General features: G+C 40.1%; 1 protein-coding gene across 2 annotated transcripts in view; it reads right to left on the reverse strand.

Moving 5' to 3' along the window:
* BRSK2 (BR serine/threonine kinase 2) overlaps positions 1-16,474 on the reverse strand; it is a 297,765-nt gene that overhangs the window by 49,322 nt on the left and 231,969 nt on the right. For both annotated transcript variants that reach the window (XM_008504684.2, XM_030451156.1), the window contains exons 9-11: positions 10,724-10,755; positions 5,301-5,465; positions 4,497-4,594 (exon numbers count right to left, since the gene is read on the reverse strand). In XM_008504684.2, the coding sequence (XP_008502906.1) occupies positions 4,497-4,594; positions 5,301-5,465; positions 10,724-10,755 (295 nt within the window). The remainder of the gene's footprint in view (positions 1-4,496; positions 4,595-5,300; positions 5,466-10,723; positions 10,756-16,474) is intronic.

Below are 16,474 nucleotides of genomic sequence, written 5' to 3' on the forward strand. Positions count from 1 at the left end.
AACATTAATCTCAGAGGTCATCAGACAGCTTTTTCTGCTTGAGTGACTGAAGTGCTTTACACTTTTTTTAATGTAACATTTCTATGAGGTATTGAAGTGCTGCCTTCACTTTGCAGAGTGAAAACTGAGTTATAAGAATAAAACAGGCAATTCATTGCTAAAGGTGCTGACAAACATTTCCTGTGGTTCTGAGGAGAACCTAAACTGAAAAGTCTGTAGATACTGAACTGATTGCAGAAGGTGACTTGGCCAAACCAGACACCACCTCATGGTGAAGCAGGAAACCCAATACACACCTGCTGAGTAGTTTTATTACTAACAACTATCATGGCATCAAAACAGTGAAAAGGAAAAATACTGAAACAATCCAGAAGGATTTTTTTTTCCTTCCTGTCTTTGATTGGGCTACCTCAGTCCTCTGTCTATTTGCAAACACATTTTTTATTTTACTGGACAATGACAACCTGTAAAAAAGCATCTTTCATCCCTGTGGTTGGAAAGAAGCTCACAGTGCCCAGCCCCTAAGGCTTCCTCCTCTGCCAAGATTCCTTTTTAGAAACCAGAAATACTGCATTTGATAATTTGACCTCAAATGTTTATTCTGATATCATTTTTATCATCCTGCCCTCCTCACACCCCCCATCTACTTGTTTGTTTCTTCTCCCTCTCACATCATTTGTTTTAGAACAAGATCCCTTTAAGGCAGGGCTTATTCTTGAAACAATGAGCATGAGCAAAGACAGCTCAAATGCAAATGGGCTACTGATAACAAAGGACCCCATCACTGTATAACCCAAGTATTCTTTGTAATATTACTAACACTATTCCTCTTAAAAATTAATTAGAAAAGAAAGCAGTTCTAGCTCACTCTATTTCCAACTATGTCCAGTAATAAAAAGGTAGCAGAAAATTACTAGGAAGGGCAATGATCTCCAGTTTAGAAAAAAAATATATAGGGCATAAAACAGGCAAAAACAAAGGGAGATAAACCTAAAAACAGTTATACTGAGTGACTTCAGCTGCACACAGGTAAGTGGCCAAAAGTAAGCTGGAACAGACTCAGCCCCTGCTTCTTCAAATGAGTTAAAAGAATGAGAAAGGATTCACCCCACAGCAGCACTGCTGCTATCAGACATGTGAACAAAGCCAAGTAAAACATAACAACAATATAATTAGGTTTGGTATCAACTACAGAGAGCTAACACAAGTTTTGCAGAGGGGTATCAGACATCAGAAAGGAAGGTGGAAAAGTGCAATTGAAAAGAAACAAAAAACAAGGACGAAGGGAGATGAAGAAAGCAGCTAATGTCAATGTCAAATCAATGTCAAATCAATATCAAAATAATGGAGATGAATAAGCTCACATTGCATTTACGTTAGTTAATAATAAAGTCTAAATAAGAAAGATGGAAAAAGGAAGAAAAACATCTATGAACAGATCTTTTAAAAGGCAATTTGATCCCAACATATTCAAAACTGAAGACTAGTGATGAAATTCAGCTGAGTGACAGGCTTTCAAAAGTGACAGGCCAAATATTAGGTAGGCATTAAAAGACAGCAAAGAAGAATTTTGAAGAGGATTCAGTTAAAGATTTGAATAACAATGTTTAGTACAGCCAGCAGAAAGAGAAAGCATGAGAGGACAGCAGCCAGAGGGACCAACACAACAATTAAGGATGAGGAGGATATTAATAACAAACTAAATGGTCCTTTCTGTGAGTTCTGGCTGCTCCAGATGCTGGAAGATACTGATTTCTAATCCAGGTTTTAAACAATTAAAGAGAGAGACTAAGCAAAATGAGCAAATGGTGAATCACACTTCTAAATTCAACAGTAATTCAGAAAGATTTGATGAGAAATACATCCAGAAGCTTGCATGAATATAGTTAAGCTTCTAATAAAGATACTTTATTCCTCTTTAGTTTAGTCTCCAATCCTACACTAAACATGGCTGAGGGTAGCAAGCACTGTACACATTTTTTAAAAGGGTCTGAATAAGAACTGATGGCACTGAGTCTATTATCACTGTCAAGTCTGGAGATACTTCTGTAGTTAAATACTCAGCAATCCTGCCATACAGACTGAAGTGGTGCTATACAAAAGCAACAGAAGACTTTGCAGAAGCAAAGGAATTAAAAATAGGAAAACCTCCAGTGTTTGCCCTTATCTTCTTGACTCTTTGGAAATATTTCACACTAGGAAAAAAAAAAAGCAAATCCTAGTCCGGATCTGTGATAGTTTGAGGATACATTTTCTTTTTATTTCACATCACAAAAACTATGCCATTCCTAAGGATTTTTACAGAGGAAGAAAGAATTGTATAAGTATTGATCCAATTAGACAGGCATCCATTTGGAAGGCAGGAAAAAAAGGTTCAGCTTCAGAGTTTGAATGAAGCACCTATACCCTACATGTCTATTCTGTCCAGTCTCCTGTTCTTCTCTGGTTTATTAAGAAATTCCACCCCACAAAAGCCTTTTCCTCAAGGAGACATTAACTGACAGTCATTAATTTTACTGAGAAATTTCTAATTTCTGTTTTCAGGTAAAGAAATGGAGCTGGACTCAAAATTTTGACAGTGAAGGTGGCCCTCCCCTGGCCCTTTGAGAAAGCTTCATATAGCTGAAACAGAGAAAAGGGACACCAGAAGAGAATGTTAGGCTGAGCTGGCCATATTTTTACCTGCATCTATTCTTTTTCAGACTTAATATAGAAAGAAAGAGGAAAAAGCAAAATAATCTGTGATGCATGGGTCTGTTTGTTTGTTTGTTGGTTTTTGGCAATAGCTCAGACAATGCACAGCTCTCATGACTGTGGTTTCTTCAAGCTGTTGTTACTTTCCCTCTGTTCTTTGTTTGTGCAAGTCCATTGCTAGTGGTTAATGATGAGATATTAATCAGAAGCATGACTGCTCTTAATTAAACCTTACCCCATGTTCTCAGAGATACTGCTGTGAACAGAGGAGGTGGAAACCCCCTGTGGAAGACAAAATAGACTACAAAGACTGAAAGAATCGTGCTTAAAGAGTCTAATGTGTGCTGATAAGGAACAATGATACATTCAGAGCAGTGTTTCCCTGTTGAGGAACCTTTTCTCTACTTGTACAAAAAATAAGAGTGGAGCACAATATTTCAGTTCAAACCATGAAAATACTTTGGCACGTGGAAGAGAGTTACGTGATGCAGTAAGGGCATTAGCCACATATTCACTTACATACTGGACACAGAAATTCTAGAGGCACTTTGCTTCTGTTGTTATGACAAAAGCATTTCTATAATAGGATGATTGTGTCCTTACATGGCAGGATAATCTGTGTGAGTCAAAAGCTGATTAGTACAGTGCTAGATGACAAACTGAACTGAGCAAGGGGCTTTTCACAACAGGACCTGCAGCTGGCACATCTCCCTATCTTCATTTTTATCCTTGCTAACATGCTCTCCCTAGCTCCATCCAGTTAAGAGTTTAAAAATTACTGTGTTGACTGAGAATTTTCACCTCTCCTCCCACAGAAGATACCTTCTTCTAAAAGTATAGTGTTCAGATCCTGGAGCTTGGATAAGGTTATAATTCAATGGAGTAGTAACAAAATTTCAGTTCAATCTACCACTGCACTGTAGGTTTGGGATATTCCAGGCTTCCCAATGGAAATAAAGAGCACTTTGCTTCTAGCCTTCAAAGTGCTGAAGTACAATACCTGAAAATCACAACACTACTATGTAAAAATACTATTTGAGGTCATTGATAGAAGTGACTGATTGTTTCTTGGTTAAACTTTTGTCACTCTGCACAGCAAGGGTCAATTGTATAGTTAGCTTTGGAAGCATTTTTCCTGTAGTCCAGATTAGTGAAATTCTTGGATATCAGCAGTTTCCTAAAATACTAATGAACAGTTCTGCAGGAACAGAGTTGTATCACAAGGGTTTTAGAAGAAATATAAAATTACTGCCTATTAAACTTTGCTAAGATGGTCCAAACACATGGAAGTTTGATGCATGTACTATAAACAGCTAAGTGGTATTATTCAGGAGTGTATGTATTTACCTACAGAAAAGAGAATGTGTACATATGGAACTTCCTAGGGATGCAGTGCCACAGCCTTACCAGCTCAAGTCCAGAAGCAGCATTTCTGCAATTCTGCAGGCAGATTACTGAATGGAAAATTCTGCAACTATACTACACTGCTTCTAACCCTCACCTGCTTATACAGACTCAGCTTGTGGTACACAGGGTATTTTTCAAGATCTAGTCTATGACCTTGTAGATGTTTCTGTACTGTGAGACAGTCATATCCAGAAAGATGAAGGCTTCTAGTTTAAACACAGCACAGACTTGATTGCTTCAGGTTGAGGGAGGATTCTTACCAATGCTGATTCCAGTGGGAAGGTAACAGTGATGCTAAGGTTTGGCTATATATTTATATATATATATAAAAAAAAAAAGGTGAAGAGGAACTAATTGAGATGGGTTCATGGTGACAGAGATCATATCTATAGTACCTATTTCATTTCTAGGGGGAAGATCCTCATCTTCATGACTAGGATACCTCTCCTTCCGGTCAAGCAGAAGAAAATAAATCATTTTCTCTTGGTTTTCTCTGAAAAAAAAAATAATTAAATTTGAAGAGGAAAATACATCAGCGTACATAAACCCCTTCCATCAAACGATCAGTAACAGTTATGCCAAGTAAGCTGGAAATGGTGATGTACCTCCCAACTAGATACTCAACCCACAAAGCTTTTGAGAACCTTGTTGTCTCCAATAAGCAGCTAGTGAGGAAAGGAAACAAAGGAAGCACAATTCCCATGTTAAACACAAAGAACAGAGGTACAGAACAGATGTGGTAAGTTGTTCACAGGAAGTCCAAACCAGTAGTGGCAGAGAGTCTCCTGATCCTCTAAGTGTTCTTTCCACTATGTGTCCCTCTTAACACCTCAGGAAACACACCAGCTCTCAGGTGTAAGCTTGAAATGCATAAAAATTTGCACAAGTAACAGCAATGACACCTCCCCAGCTGAACTTCATGGCCCATCTTTTCATGAAGTGATCTTGCCTGACAGCAAAGGAAGAGATAGTGCCCTGCCTCTGCTGCTGGTCAGGCTGTGAGCTTCTGACACACAGTGCAAGAAAGGCTCAGCCCTTGCTCTCAGCACCCCACTAAGAAGTGAGCAGCCAGAGGGTGAGAAGTTGCTACTGGTCCCTCACGGTGAGAGATAGGTTAAATAATCTCTGCCTCTCCCCAGGTTCATAAGCATCCCAGCCCGTGGATACCCAACTCATACAAAGACTGAGCAAGTGCTTACTCTTCTGACAACAAGTCCTGTAAGAGTTTATTTCGGTCACGGAAGCAGCCTAAAGAGTGCATGCTATCTAACACGTCTGGGTCAATATCCTCCAAGGAAGGGAGAGAACGAATCTGCACCTTTCGAGGGATTGGTTGCTCTGGTTCTGGCTCGTTCTTACCCCCTCTGCAGAGGAAAAGAAGATGAGAGAGAGAAGGGGCAGGGAAAGAAGAAGAGAATTGTGAGTCACAAGTGAAGCTGTACTCTGAAGCACAGCCTGCAGCAACAGATTGGAACAGCTTCTGTTAAATTCCCACTGAGAGCCCAGAGCTTGCAACCCAACCAGACTGATATTTTCAGAAGAAACCACCGTGAAGGCTAAGAGTGACCAGAACCTTTGTGGATTTGGGTCTCTAATGACAAATGTCTGCAGTCAGTCAGTCAGAAAGGCAGCAGGAACTTCACTTACCAGTGGCCTCATCATTTAAGCAGCTGTTCAGTATCCTAATGCCAAACTTATATAAAATGCTATGTGGTTTTAGAGATGCTGTCTCTTCAGCAGGCCACACCTCAGGAGACCAAGCTGAAGAGTACAAGCTGAATGATTCTCTTTGAAAGAAGGAGCTGTGAACTTACTTTTCACTGCTTTTCACCAATTCTGATTACAACCAGCACTGCAGCACTTGCTTTAAATCTTCCCATGTGATTAAGAGGCCTCATCTTCCAGGTCCCCACTTGACACACTTCAAAGGGTTTGGGAGAAAACAGGCTACTTATTTACATGCCCAAATATGACAATCTCTTCAGAGATGGAAATTTGAAAACTGTGGCTCAAGTGTGATGCCAGGAAGTGATGCCTGGCAGACCCAGGAATACACCTTTAGTAGTAGAGCATACTACTCTTTTAAAAGTAGTTAAAGTATCCATTTTAAAAAAGTAGTTAACAGAAGCTTTCTGCAGAATTATCTCATTCACTAGACTCAGGAAACACTGACAACTGTCACAATCAAAGGCCATGACTGTAAGAAACAGGTCATATATATATATAGATGTAAGTATATATATATATATATATACACACACACACACACACACACTGCAGTCAAGCTGCATACCCTTTGATTTTGTTTATGTAGGCAAGGAGCAACTTGTGTAAACTCTTACCACCCAAAGAGGTGGTTTTGGTGGTGCTGGCATTTTGGCTGGAGTAACTGTCCACCCTGACTCTCTGCTATTTCTCAGTGGATGCTTTCTGCAATATCCAGGTTTTCATAATCTTTGGGTTGAGGTTTACATACTCTGTGGGTGAGGTTCTCCCTTTCCTTTATGTGATGTAAATGTGTAACTGTTATGTCTAGTCTCCCAGGGTGGGCAACAGGAACAGGGAGTATTTAACCTGCATTAGATGTTAGTGTTTGCTGTTTATGCAAGTTGGGCAAGATATTCTGTTTTTTAATGCTTGCAGAAATAAGGTGAACACAACTTGTGAAATTACTCATCCAGCTGAAATGCTCTGGTGTCAGATAGGAACTATCCAAGTGTCTTCACAGAAAAAGGAGCTCCAGTTCAAATGCTCCTAAATTTTGGGGGGTTAAAAAGCAACAGGGGTAGGATCATACGTATAAAGTCAAGGTCTCAGCCAGTGCACCAAAAAGAGCCAATGAAGGTTATCTCCTCCAAGGCAAGAAGGCAATATTGAGTCACTGCAGCCAGGGCTCTGATGCTAGGACAGTCACATGCTGCACCTTAACAGCAGGGTAGTACTTGTAGCTTATTTTTAAGCAAGTTGGAACTTCTCTTGAAGCAGCAAAAATGTGCTCAGCACTTCCTGGATACATGTCAAGGAGTCAGACTGTGGTGTGCATTACATGGGTCATGCCAACACGGGTCAGATCCTACTTCTCTTACACTGAGCACTCACTTATCCCTGCTCAGTTTTATTCAGTTTAGGGGTTGAAAGAAGAATATACAGGCCAGAGAAAGAATCTGCCCCTTGAGAGTCATTCTTGTGTGTCAAACCACAAAACACAGCTTCTGATGCCCCCTGGAAGTCTTGCAGAAGTGTCCATGTCTTCTGCAGTGACACCATGATACTGAATCTAAGGGCTAGATTAAAAAATCCTTGCTCAACTGAAGAAAACACCTTATTCCTTGAGTGCCCTGTCCTTAAATGTAGCTATTCCTACCACTTAGGATCAGGATCTAGCTCTCAGCAATGATTAGATTATAACCTTGACTGGGAAAGGCAGTGATGACCTTGTCATTAAGATCAGTTATTGCAGGATGGACCTTTGAACAGCAGTGGTTTTGGTTTTTAATGATCTGCAGTTCACTTTCAAAGAGGTATTGACTTAATTAATCATTCATTGTGTTACAAGTAGATGTTCTTAAGGTAATTTCAAGAGATTAAGATGAATTACTGTTTTTGAAATTCTCCAGAAATTATTGGTGTTCTACTGTCATCCTGGTCTACAGCAGAATGCCACCTCCAAGTTTCTTTAGTATCAATCACCAGTGGGAGCAATTTCTAGAGAGCACAGCTTGCCACCTTCTGTGTATTGAAAAACTGGCATTTCCTTATTCCCTGCACCTGGTCAGCCTCAGGTATGGTCAGGAATTTTCACACCTCCTCATCAGGTACATGCAGAATATGAAACAAGGCACCTCATCATTTGGCAACACAATTCAGGGCTTCAGGGAATGAAAAGCACCAGGCCTGGGCTGTGACTGGCACACGGGTATTGCCTGAGCCATCCTGGGTCTAGCAGAGAGTGACAAGTTTGTTGCATTTCAGACCACACTGACATCAAACAATGTCACATGATGAATACTTCACATTTATTTCTAAGGCCTCCATGAATGTTGGTGCTTCTTCAAAATTCATCCTCTACTGTGACAAGTGGTGTATACAGTGGCTGTGACTGCAGACCAAGGGGGACTTCTTCAGTCAATCTATGAAATCCCTTGGGAATCTGACCAAGATGGACATTTGCACCAGTGCAAAGAAAAGCAAAACCAAAACAGTTATTCTTTTTCTGATTTCAGTAAATTTGGACCTTCATAATTAGGGCAAGAACTCAGTGTTACAGGAGTATGTATTTATCATAATACCTAATTTTATATGACCTCTTCTTTTATAAAAAACTGTGGAAATAACCTGCTGTTTATTTGCTGATTTATGATAACCTGCACTTGAGGTAAAAATATAGTATTTCTATTTAAAAGGCTTTTAAAATCTCACTGAATTAATTTGGGTGGGTGAGCAAGAAGAACTGGAGGTTGGTGATGAAAGGTTTCTTTTTGGTTTCATTTTTCCTTTATTTTAGGCTTGTGAATCACGACTTCAACTTTCAAGACCTCTTTGTCTGCCTATTCTGCAATTAAATCTTTCCCACAGTTTAACAATAGCCTTAACATTTATTTGAAGAATTAAGTGAAATCACTTATATGTTATAAGTGCAACTTTCAGGTCAAAAACCTATATATAAAAATGCAGATTTTACATAGAATAGTAGTGTTGCACGGAGTAAATTAAAACTGAAAGATGTTATCAAAACAGCCACAGAACAAAACATTTAGAGCTTTTTCTGTCAGCATGACTATTTCCAGGCAAAATTAATGCAAAAGAGGCTGTGAAACACCACCAGATGGAAGTAGCTTAGTTTTGGAGGTGGCAGGGTTATTCACAGACTAAATTTAGCCAGAGGAGGTTAACCTCCTCATGTCATTCCATGGCCAGCAGAGAGAAAATGAGAGACTGGAGGAGGAACATCATGTTAAGCAATCTGAACAGACTTCTGGAGAGCCTTTTTCTTTCTGCACTGACTGCACTGGAAGTTTATGGAAGTTGCTTTTGCAAATCTCAGTTTCTACTTCTGAAAACAGCCCTAGATGTAGGTATTTCCATTGGGGTAAAAATCTTTTTACTGTGTCAGTTATCAGAGAGTCTGAGCTTCATTGAGAGGCACCTGAATTATTCAAATACTTATGTTATCAAAGAAATAAGTCTTCTGATTCCAAATCCAGAATAAAGAAGTAACACCTGCTAACTGTGCTTGTGAGCCTGGGACAACAGTCCTCCAAAAGGTGAAAACTCCCAGACAAATGCCTTTAGGAGGGCTAGAATAATAAGTGATAAATTACATATCACTTTATTTCCTATTTCATTTCTGATGAAAGCACAGAGAAATTCAACTGACTTCAGTCCATGAAGAAACAAAGGGGATCAGCTGCCCAATTTGATGTAAACAGCATTTATTTCTGGAATTGCCAGGAAGACATTATAGAAGGGATACTTGTACCTCTAAGTAGAGATTTCCCTCCTTCATTCCTCCATGAGAGTTTAATTAAAAAATGCCCACAGCAAACAAGGTCCTGGTCCTTCTTTGGTTTAAAAAGGTGATTTGTCAACTGGTTAACTGCAGAGATCATGAAAAAGCCCCATGCAGAGTGCTGCCACCATTTCAGGTAAACTAAGAAAAAAAACTTGTTATTCAACAAACTGTTGCCTGCCCTCAGGTCCTATCAAAGTCAGATAAATCCAGAAATTAACATTGCCCATATGATAGAACTAGAGAAAACAAAAACAAAGCCAAAGGGTCTGGGTTCCCCCCTCCCTGGTGACAATACCAGGCTTCAATACCAGCTCATATCACCCTCAATTATGAAGTAGGACTTTCCTTATCACCTGGGGAGCCTGTAGGTATGTTGACCCTGAGAAGTACCAAAGCATCACTTCCTTGCTTAATATATGAAGTGTTCTGCTTAGTGTGTTTAGGTTATCATCTATATATGAAAAAAGTTATTTACTTAGGTTTCTTGAAATACTATTAAGGCTACAAAAAGTGCAAGGTCACTTCTAAAAGCCATCAATCTTCCTGATACCCAAAGCACCAGACAGGTGTGGGCTTTACTCACAGACCCATTTCACTGTCAAGATTGCTGCTTTTAATCAAGTCACAGCACTACTCTCATATCAACAGGTTAAAAGTTCAGATGCAGCCTCTGAGCTTGCTGTGAAGGAGGAGAAATCACGTGGCAGAAAAGCTCTTGCTCACAGGTGCTTACTTACCAGTATCATAATCTTTGTTTCTATTTCAGAGAAAAGCCAAGATGCTAAGAAGAAACTTATGAAAGATTTCTTGTTCAAGAAGGAACTACAAGGGATTGTGTGTAGCACTTGGATAGCAAACTAAATCTGACTGTTAGTTGTCAGGTTTTGCTGATCATTTGCAGGTTATCTTTTTAACACAGCACGTTGGATAAACTTGCAAAGGATAAAGGCCCATCAAATTAGATGCCCATCTGTCCTCCACTCCTTCCTCCACCAATATGAAAGGTCTTTAGAACTCCAGGCTCTCTCTTCAGAGAGTAAAAGAGTTTGTGCACCTGTAACAGAACCAATAATGAAATCATGCAAAAGTGAATTAAAAAGTGTTACTTACATATACCATATGTGTTTCTGAATATGTTCTAGCTGTGAAAGAAAAGAAAACAAGGAATTAGTGCTGTACAATAGAAAATGTAACTTCACAAGATATCTTTATTCAATGCTTATTCACCAAAGTCCAACATTCCAGAGATGGAATGCAACAATTGCAAACAGAACTTTAAGCTGCATAAAGAGCATGCTCATTCTCACCCATCCCACTGGAAATGAGATTATAATTAGGGACATAAATAATCAGTCAGGAGCAAATTCCAGGAAACTGCATGTATACAAACCTTCACAAGCAAATGTGTTCTCTCTTCCTAAGCCCCTCCCCTCTTTCACCTAATTGATGCTAACAAACTGCTCCTTTCCCTCTGTCCTTTATGAGTGACTCTTTACACCTGAAGTGAATTTCTAGTTTTGGTTTGAAAAGAGAAAGAAGGAAATAGAAAAAAATCCAAATGTGTATAAACAAAATAAATTGTGCATGTGTGAGATGACTTTTCCCAGGATGTACTTGATTGTCTTCACCTTTATCATTAAAATCTGAAGACCAAGTAGAATTAGGTTCTATGTCAAAATAATACCATTTATTGCTCCAGCATCTGAAGAGCAGACTGTGCATTTCTTCTATTATATAATCATGGAATGGTTTGGACCTTAAGGATCATCTGGTTCCTACTTCTCTCTTTCCAGCTGCACCCATGAGGATTTTACCACAAAATGAAGGACTGACCAAAACTGAACAGTGGCACTGTCTACCTAAGGAAGGCAGATCCCAGCAAATGGTACAAAATGACCATGCTTTCCACACCATAAGCATGGAAAAAAGAAAGTAACACACTACCAGACCTTCCTAATCTGTTGGGTTTTGTAGGTTTTGTTTTATTTTTTGATTTTTTTAAAGCATCATCACAGAAGAAAAGGACTTTTCAGAGATGCCCAGGGATTATTCATTACGTGGACAATATTTTTCAAATTCCTCATTATGAAGAACCTTTCTCTGTGCAGAACACTGTGCACACAGGCTTGTGTTGTGTGACATGCAGGTGAGAGGCAAGAGGGAGCTGGAAGGAAACTCAAGTGCCAACAGACATAAGATGAAATCACAGACCCATTAAGCAGGTCAGGAAGAACAGAGGACAGCTCTCCTGCTTTTATTACTTTCCACTCCAATTCCAGGTAATGAGAATCAGAAAGAATAAAAAGAGGAATGGATAAAAAACAAAATCTCAGAGACAGAAAGTAGGTTCTTGACACAGAGAGCAAGAAGTCAGGGACCTCTGTGCTCCAGAACAACAGTTTTGTCCATGGGATATGAGGAAGATTTGAGGACTGCTTGAAATGAGGTCATTTTTAAGCAAGAAAGGGCTTTTCCTGAAAAAGAGACAAGGGAATGCAGCTTAGAAAAGCATGATAGAAGGCTGCTGGGATAGGTATGAGACAACAACCTCCTTTAAAACCAAGACTGTATCAACAGTGTAATCAGAGATGCACTTGCAGATCTGTCCTCACCAGACTGGGTGCTGGGACCACCAATGCCCCCCAGCACACACATCCACAGGCTCAGGCAGACTTCCAGAGCTTCCAGCTGAGGCCTCAGCTCTGCACAATAATCCTCCCTCATCACAGTTCCCTTGGCATTGGGAACTCCTTTCATCTCTGCACATTTAAGAAAAGGTGGAGGGTTCATGACACTGCCACCTCACCTGAGCAGCTCAGCTCAGAGATGTAAGATACACATTATGGGTGTTGCCTGGAGACACAGCCATCCTACTCCTGGTTCTCTGCAAGCTGAGGTGCAAACATAGAACATCAGAACAGTCTGTTTTGTACAGTTCCCATGGGACAGGACTTTGGAATTGTTACTTGTCAGGTCCAGAGTGCTCTGAGGATCTGCTAGAGAGTGCACTGCACTTCCTTGGCTTGGTAAGACCTATGAGATGCATCTCTGCTCATTATACATATGCACCACATGGAGGGCTGGAGACATTAATGATTCCTGACAAGATGCAGATGACAGAACTAAGTGATGTCCAAGCCTCTTTCATGCTTGCTTCTCCTGCTGCATTTTCTGTCTCCATGGGTCACACTGTTCTTTTGTGCCTGTGACACACAGAAATGCCATGGTGAAGCAGACAACAGCACCTAATTTTCTGAGTCAAAAAGGGGGAAGAAAGTAGGATCATCAGATCATGTCTTAGTCACAGAACCACTGGGCTCCTTCAGAGATAATGTCAAAGAGAAATCCTGTTTGTCTTTCCCTGCTGCTCAACCTCATTCAAGCTAAAAAACCCACAGCATTTCTCTGAAAGAGAAGCCCCATAGCACCTTGATATACATTCAAAAGAGCATGATAGCTCTCATGGATGCTGTTTACCTACACATCTGCTATTCAATCCACATCAAAACCAATGCTATGAATTATGCCAGGATATTCCATATATGAAAAGTACCCTATGAAACCAATTTCTGTTCTGATTCAAACATAATTGCATTGTAATATTATTACAAGTGTGCTTGCTGCTGCCAACATCTTCAATGCATTTTTAAAAGATAATTAATTAATGCTTTGTTGCTTTTCATCTGCATTAAAATGACAGGAGGATTATGGGAGGGCGATTGGTTTTGACAGGAAGTCTGTATGCTTTTTACTATGCCATGCAGGGGAGGAAGACACACAGTGGGAGCTCCTCTCACCCCTCTTGCCTTCATTTAAACATGTTTCAATGCATTTAAGTGACGAAGGCATTTAACAGTTCTTGCCAGAAGGTTCTTCTCACTGTTAGCATGAGTTTGCTAAATTTAATGCTATTTTATGGAAGCTGTAAAAAAAGCTGCTTCCTAATATTTCCTAGCCACAGCAGGCAATTGTCTCATGACATCATTTCTGAAACAACAAAACACCATCAGGTCCACTGCATGTGCACAGTCTCCTGAAAACTAAAATGCTGTATATGGAAAGAAAGGGGCAATTCCTTTACCACGGTTTTATGTAAAAAATTATTTCAATATATACTAAACTTCTACACTGAAGCAGCATCTAGGAACCCCACTCAAAGGTAAGAGACCCATTGTTGATACAGAGCTGTGCAAACTCATCAGAAAAAGAGGTGTCCTCCCCAAGGAACTCAAGTTTGAATTCTAAGGCAGGGAACAACAGATGCAGACAGACAGGCAGACAGAAACCAGAGTGCTGTCTGCATCCTCAGCACTCATCTCAGCAGAGCAGTTGCCAAGCTTAAAAGGTCTGACCTGTAGAAAAACTTTCTCAAAGTCTGTGGATAAGGATGAGGGCTTCTGGGATTAAATTTATATCCAATTTCAAACTCCCCTGCCCAGAGAACTGTCTCAAAGCCACTTGTGCACTAATCTGACCCACAACTTAGATGCATCTTCTTCATTCAGAACGTCCTCTAGTCCTCTGTATAGTGTCCAGACAGGAATCTCCTGAGCAGAGGATTCAAGTTGGGAGTGCAAACAGCACTAGTAGAATCATTATCTGTGTCAGTAGTAGCAGCCTCACTACAGCAGCCTCCAGGGACCTTGACAAGGACAAGGTGTCAGTGTGCTATGTGTGTGGTGCATGAATAGGCCCTTGGCAGTGAAAGCTTACAGGCTACCTACATCAGCTGGACAATTACCTCCATTCTGCAGGTGTTGGAGTGAGATAATTTAAACAATGTGATAGACACCTTACATAAAACCTTCTAGAAAAACGAAGAGGGAATTAGGTAAGTTTTCTCTTGTTTATTATTTTAATACTCTTTGGATGCTGTGGTCCATCAATAGCAGACATTAGACCCAAGAAAAAAAACAACAGCAAAACAAAAAACCACAAAGGCAGAGAGCAGAAGAGGAGATTCTGAAAATGTGGATAATTTAAGTTGGATTCTTAAGAGACAGATATTTCAGACTAGGTGGACACCCAGTGTAGAAGACAAGTCATTCTACTCTGGAATAAAATATCAACACTGGGACAATAACACCTTTATCAAAATACCTTTTTCTCCAATATCTGCTCTGATCCACCCTGCTTTACACACAAAGCTCTGATACTGCTCATCCATCTTTAAATGAAAGGTGGACCAAAAGCTCCTTTCTGTCCCCCCTTTGCCTTTGTGTTTCTGTAGAAGAAAACAGCAGCTGAGAATCCTAGAATCATAGATCTCAGAATAGTTTGGGTTGGAAGGAACCTTAAAGCTCATCCAGTTCCAACTCTACTGCATGGGTAGGGATACTTCCCACCAGCCCAGGTTACTCCAAGCCCCATCCAGCCTGGGCCTAAACATTTCCAGAGGTGGGGTCTCCACAGCTTGTCTGGGCAACTTGTTCCAGTGTCTCAGCATCTTCATAGGGAAGATTTTCCTTCTAATGCCTCATCTAAATCTCCCCTCTTCCAGTTTTAAGCCATTACCCTTTGTCCTCTTGCTACATGACCTTGTAAAAAGTCCCTGCCCAGCTCTCTTGTAGACCCCCTTCAGGTATTGGAAGGCTGCTATAAGATCTCCTTAGAGCCTCCTCTTTTCCAGAATGCAAATGAATTCCACTACAGGAGCTGTTATTCTCTGCTATAGAGATGCTGAATCATTTGAACTCTCCAAGGAAAAAATGTTTCACTTTCCAAAGATCACACAGTGGAAGAAACCTCATCCTGCAGTATTGCAAGCACAGAGAGCACTCATTTCCTTCCATAAACATTCTCAAACTTAAAACTAGTTCACTTTTCCCTTCTGACACTACTGCTAGGAAGGTGTCCCTGAACCCCACTAACGTGGCTAAAACGCTGCTTCTAATTTCTAGCCTCCTTTCACAAGACCATTTGACATACATTTGGTTTTGTGCCAGTATCTCCCTTTAGTTTCCATAACTCTTCTCTACCCAGAAATTATCCCTACTGTACATGCTGAGGACCAGCACAACCTCTCTTAGCCATCATCTGTGTGGACTACATAGGGCTCTTTCAGACTGTCTTTCAGACAGGCTCCCTCTAATGCTGACCCCCTACTACTCATTCTTTGTTTGACTACACCTTTCATGACTGAGGGTGGCCAGAAATATCATGACCATCAGCTAGGATCAACTTCTGCAGTCTGCTGAAAGAAAAACATGGATTCTTTTACTTTAAAGCACATTTAGCAAAGCAGGCCCAGTATGAAGAGTGGTCAAGGACTTCCCACTAACCATACTTAAAGCTATGCAATATATGGTGACATAATTAAGTCTTCTTTCCATAAATTAATCAAAAATGAAGAAGACTAAAGCCTATTTCTTAAGGCATGAAAGGGCCAGCAACACTAATTCTGAGTATCCCCCTCTCCATTAATCCTTTCAGGCTCTAACACTGAAGCCTAATGATGACAGTCAAATATGAATGCTGGTTCTGGTTTTGAGCATTCTAACAGATGGACTGGGGAACGTGTGGGTGTGCTGAGAAATGGCAATTACTGCAGGGATGGAAATGCAGTTGGATGAGAAGGAAAAGAGATATAAATGGAAAAAAAAAAAGGAACAAAGCAGAGAGGGAGAGGGGAGGAGAAAAATGAAAGAAAAAAATTCTAGTGACCTTACATTTCCTTATATTTTTCTCCTGAATTCACTGAGACATTGAGTAAATTATCACCAATGGTAGCAGCTACTTACTATACCCAAGCCACAATTTTGCTCAAATCTTTGTATAAATATAATACTGATTCAAACAAGATATTTCCAAATAAACCCATATTTATACTATTTTCCACATTTTGTATTCTAAAATAGAATT

The sequence above is a fragment of the Calypte anna genome, chromosome 5 (assembly GCF_003957555.1).
Source record: "Calypte anna isolate BGI_N300 chromosome 5, bCalAnn1_v1.p, whole genome shotgun sequence".
Classification (NCBI taxonomy): domain Eukaryota; kingdom Metazoa; phylum Chordata; class Aves; order Apodiformes; family Trochilidae; genus Calypte; species Calypte anna.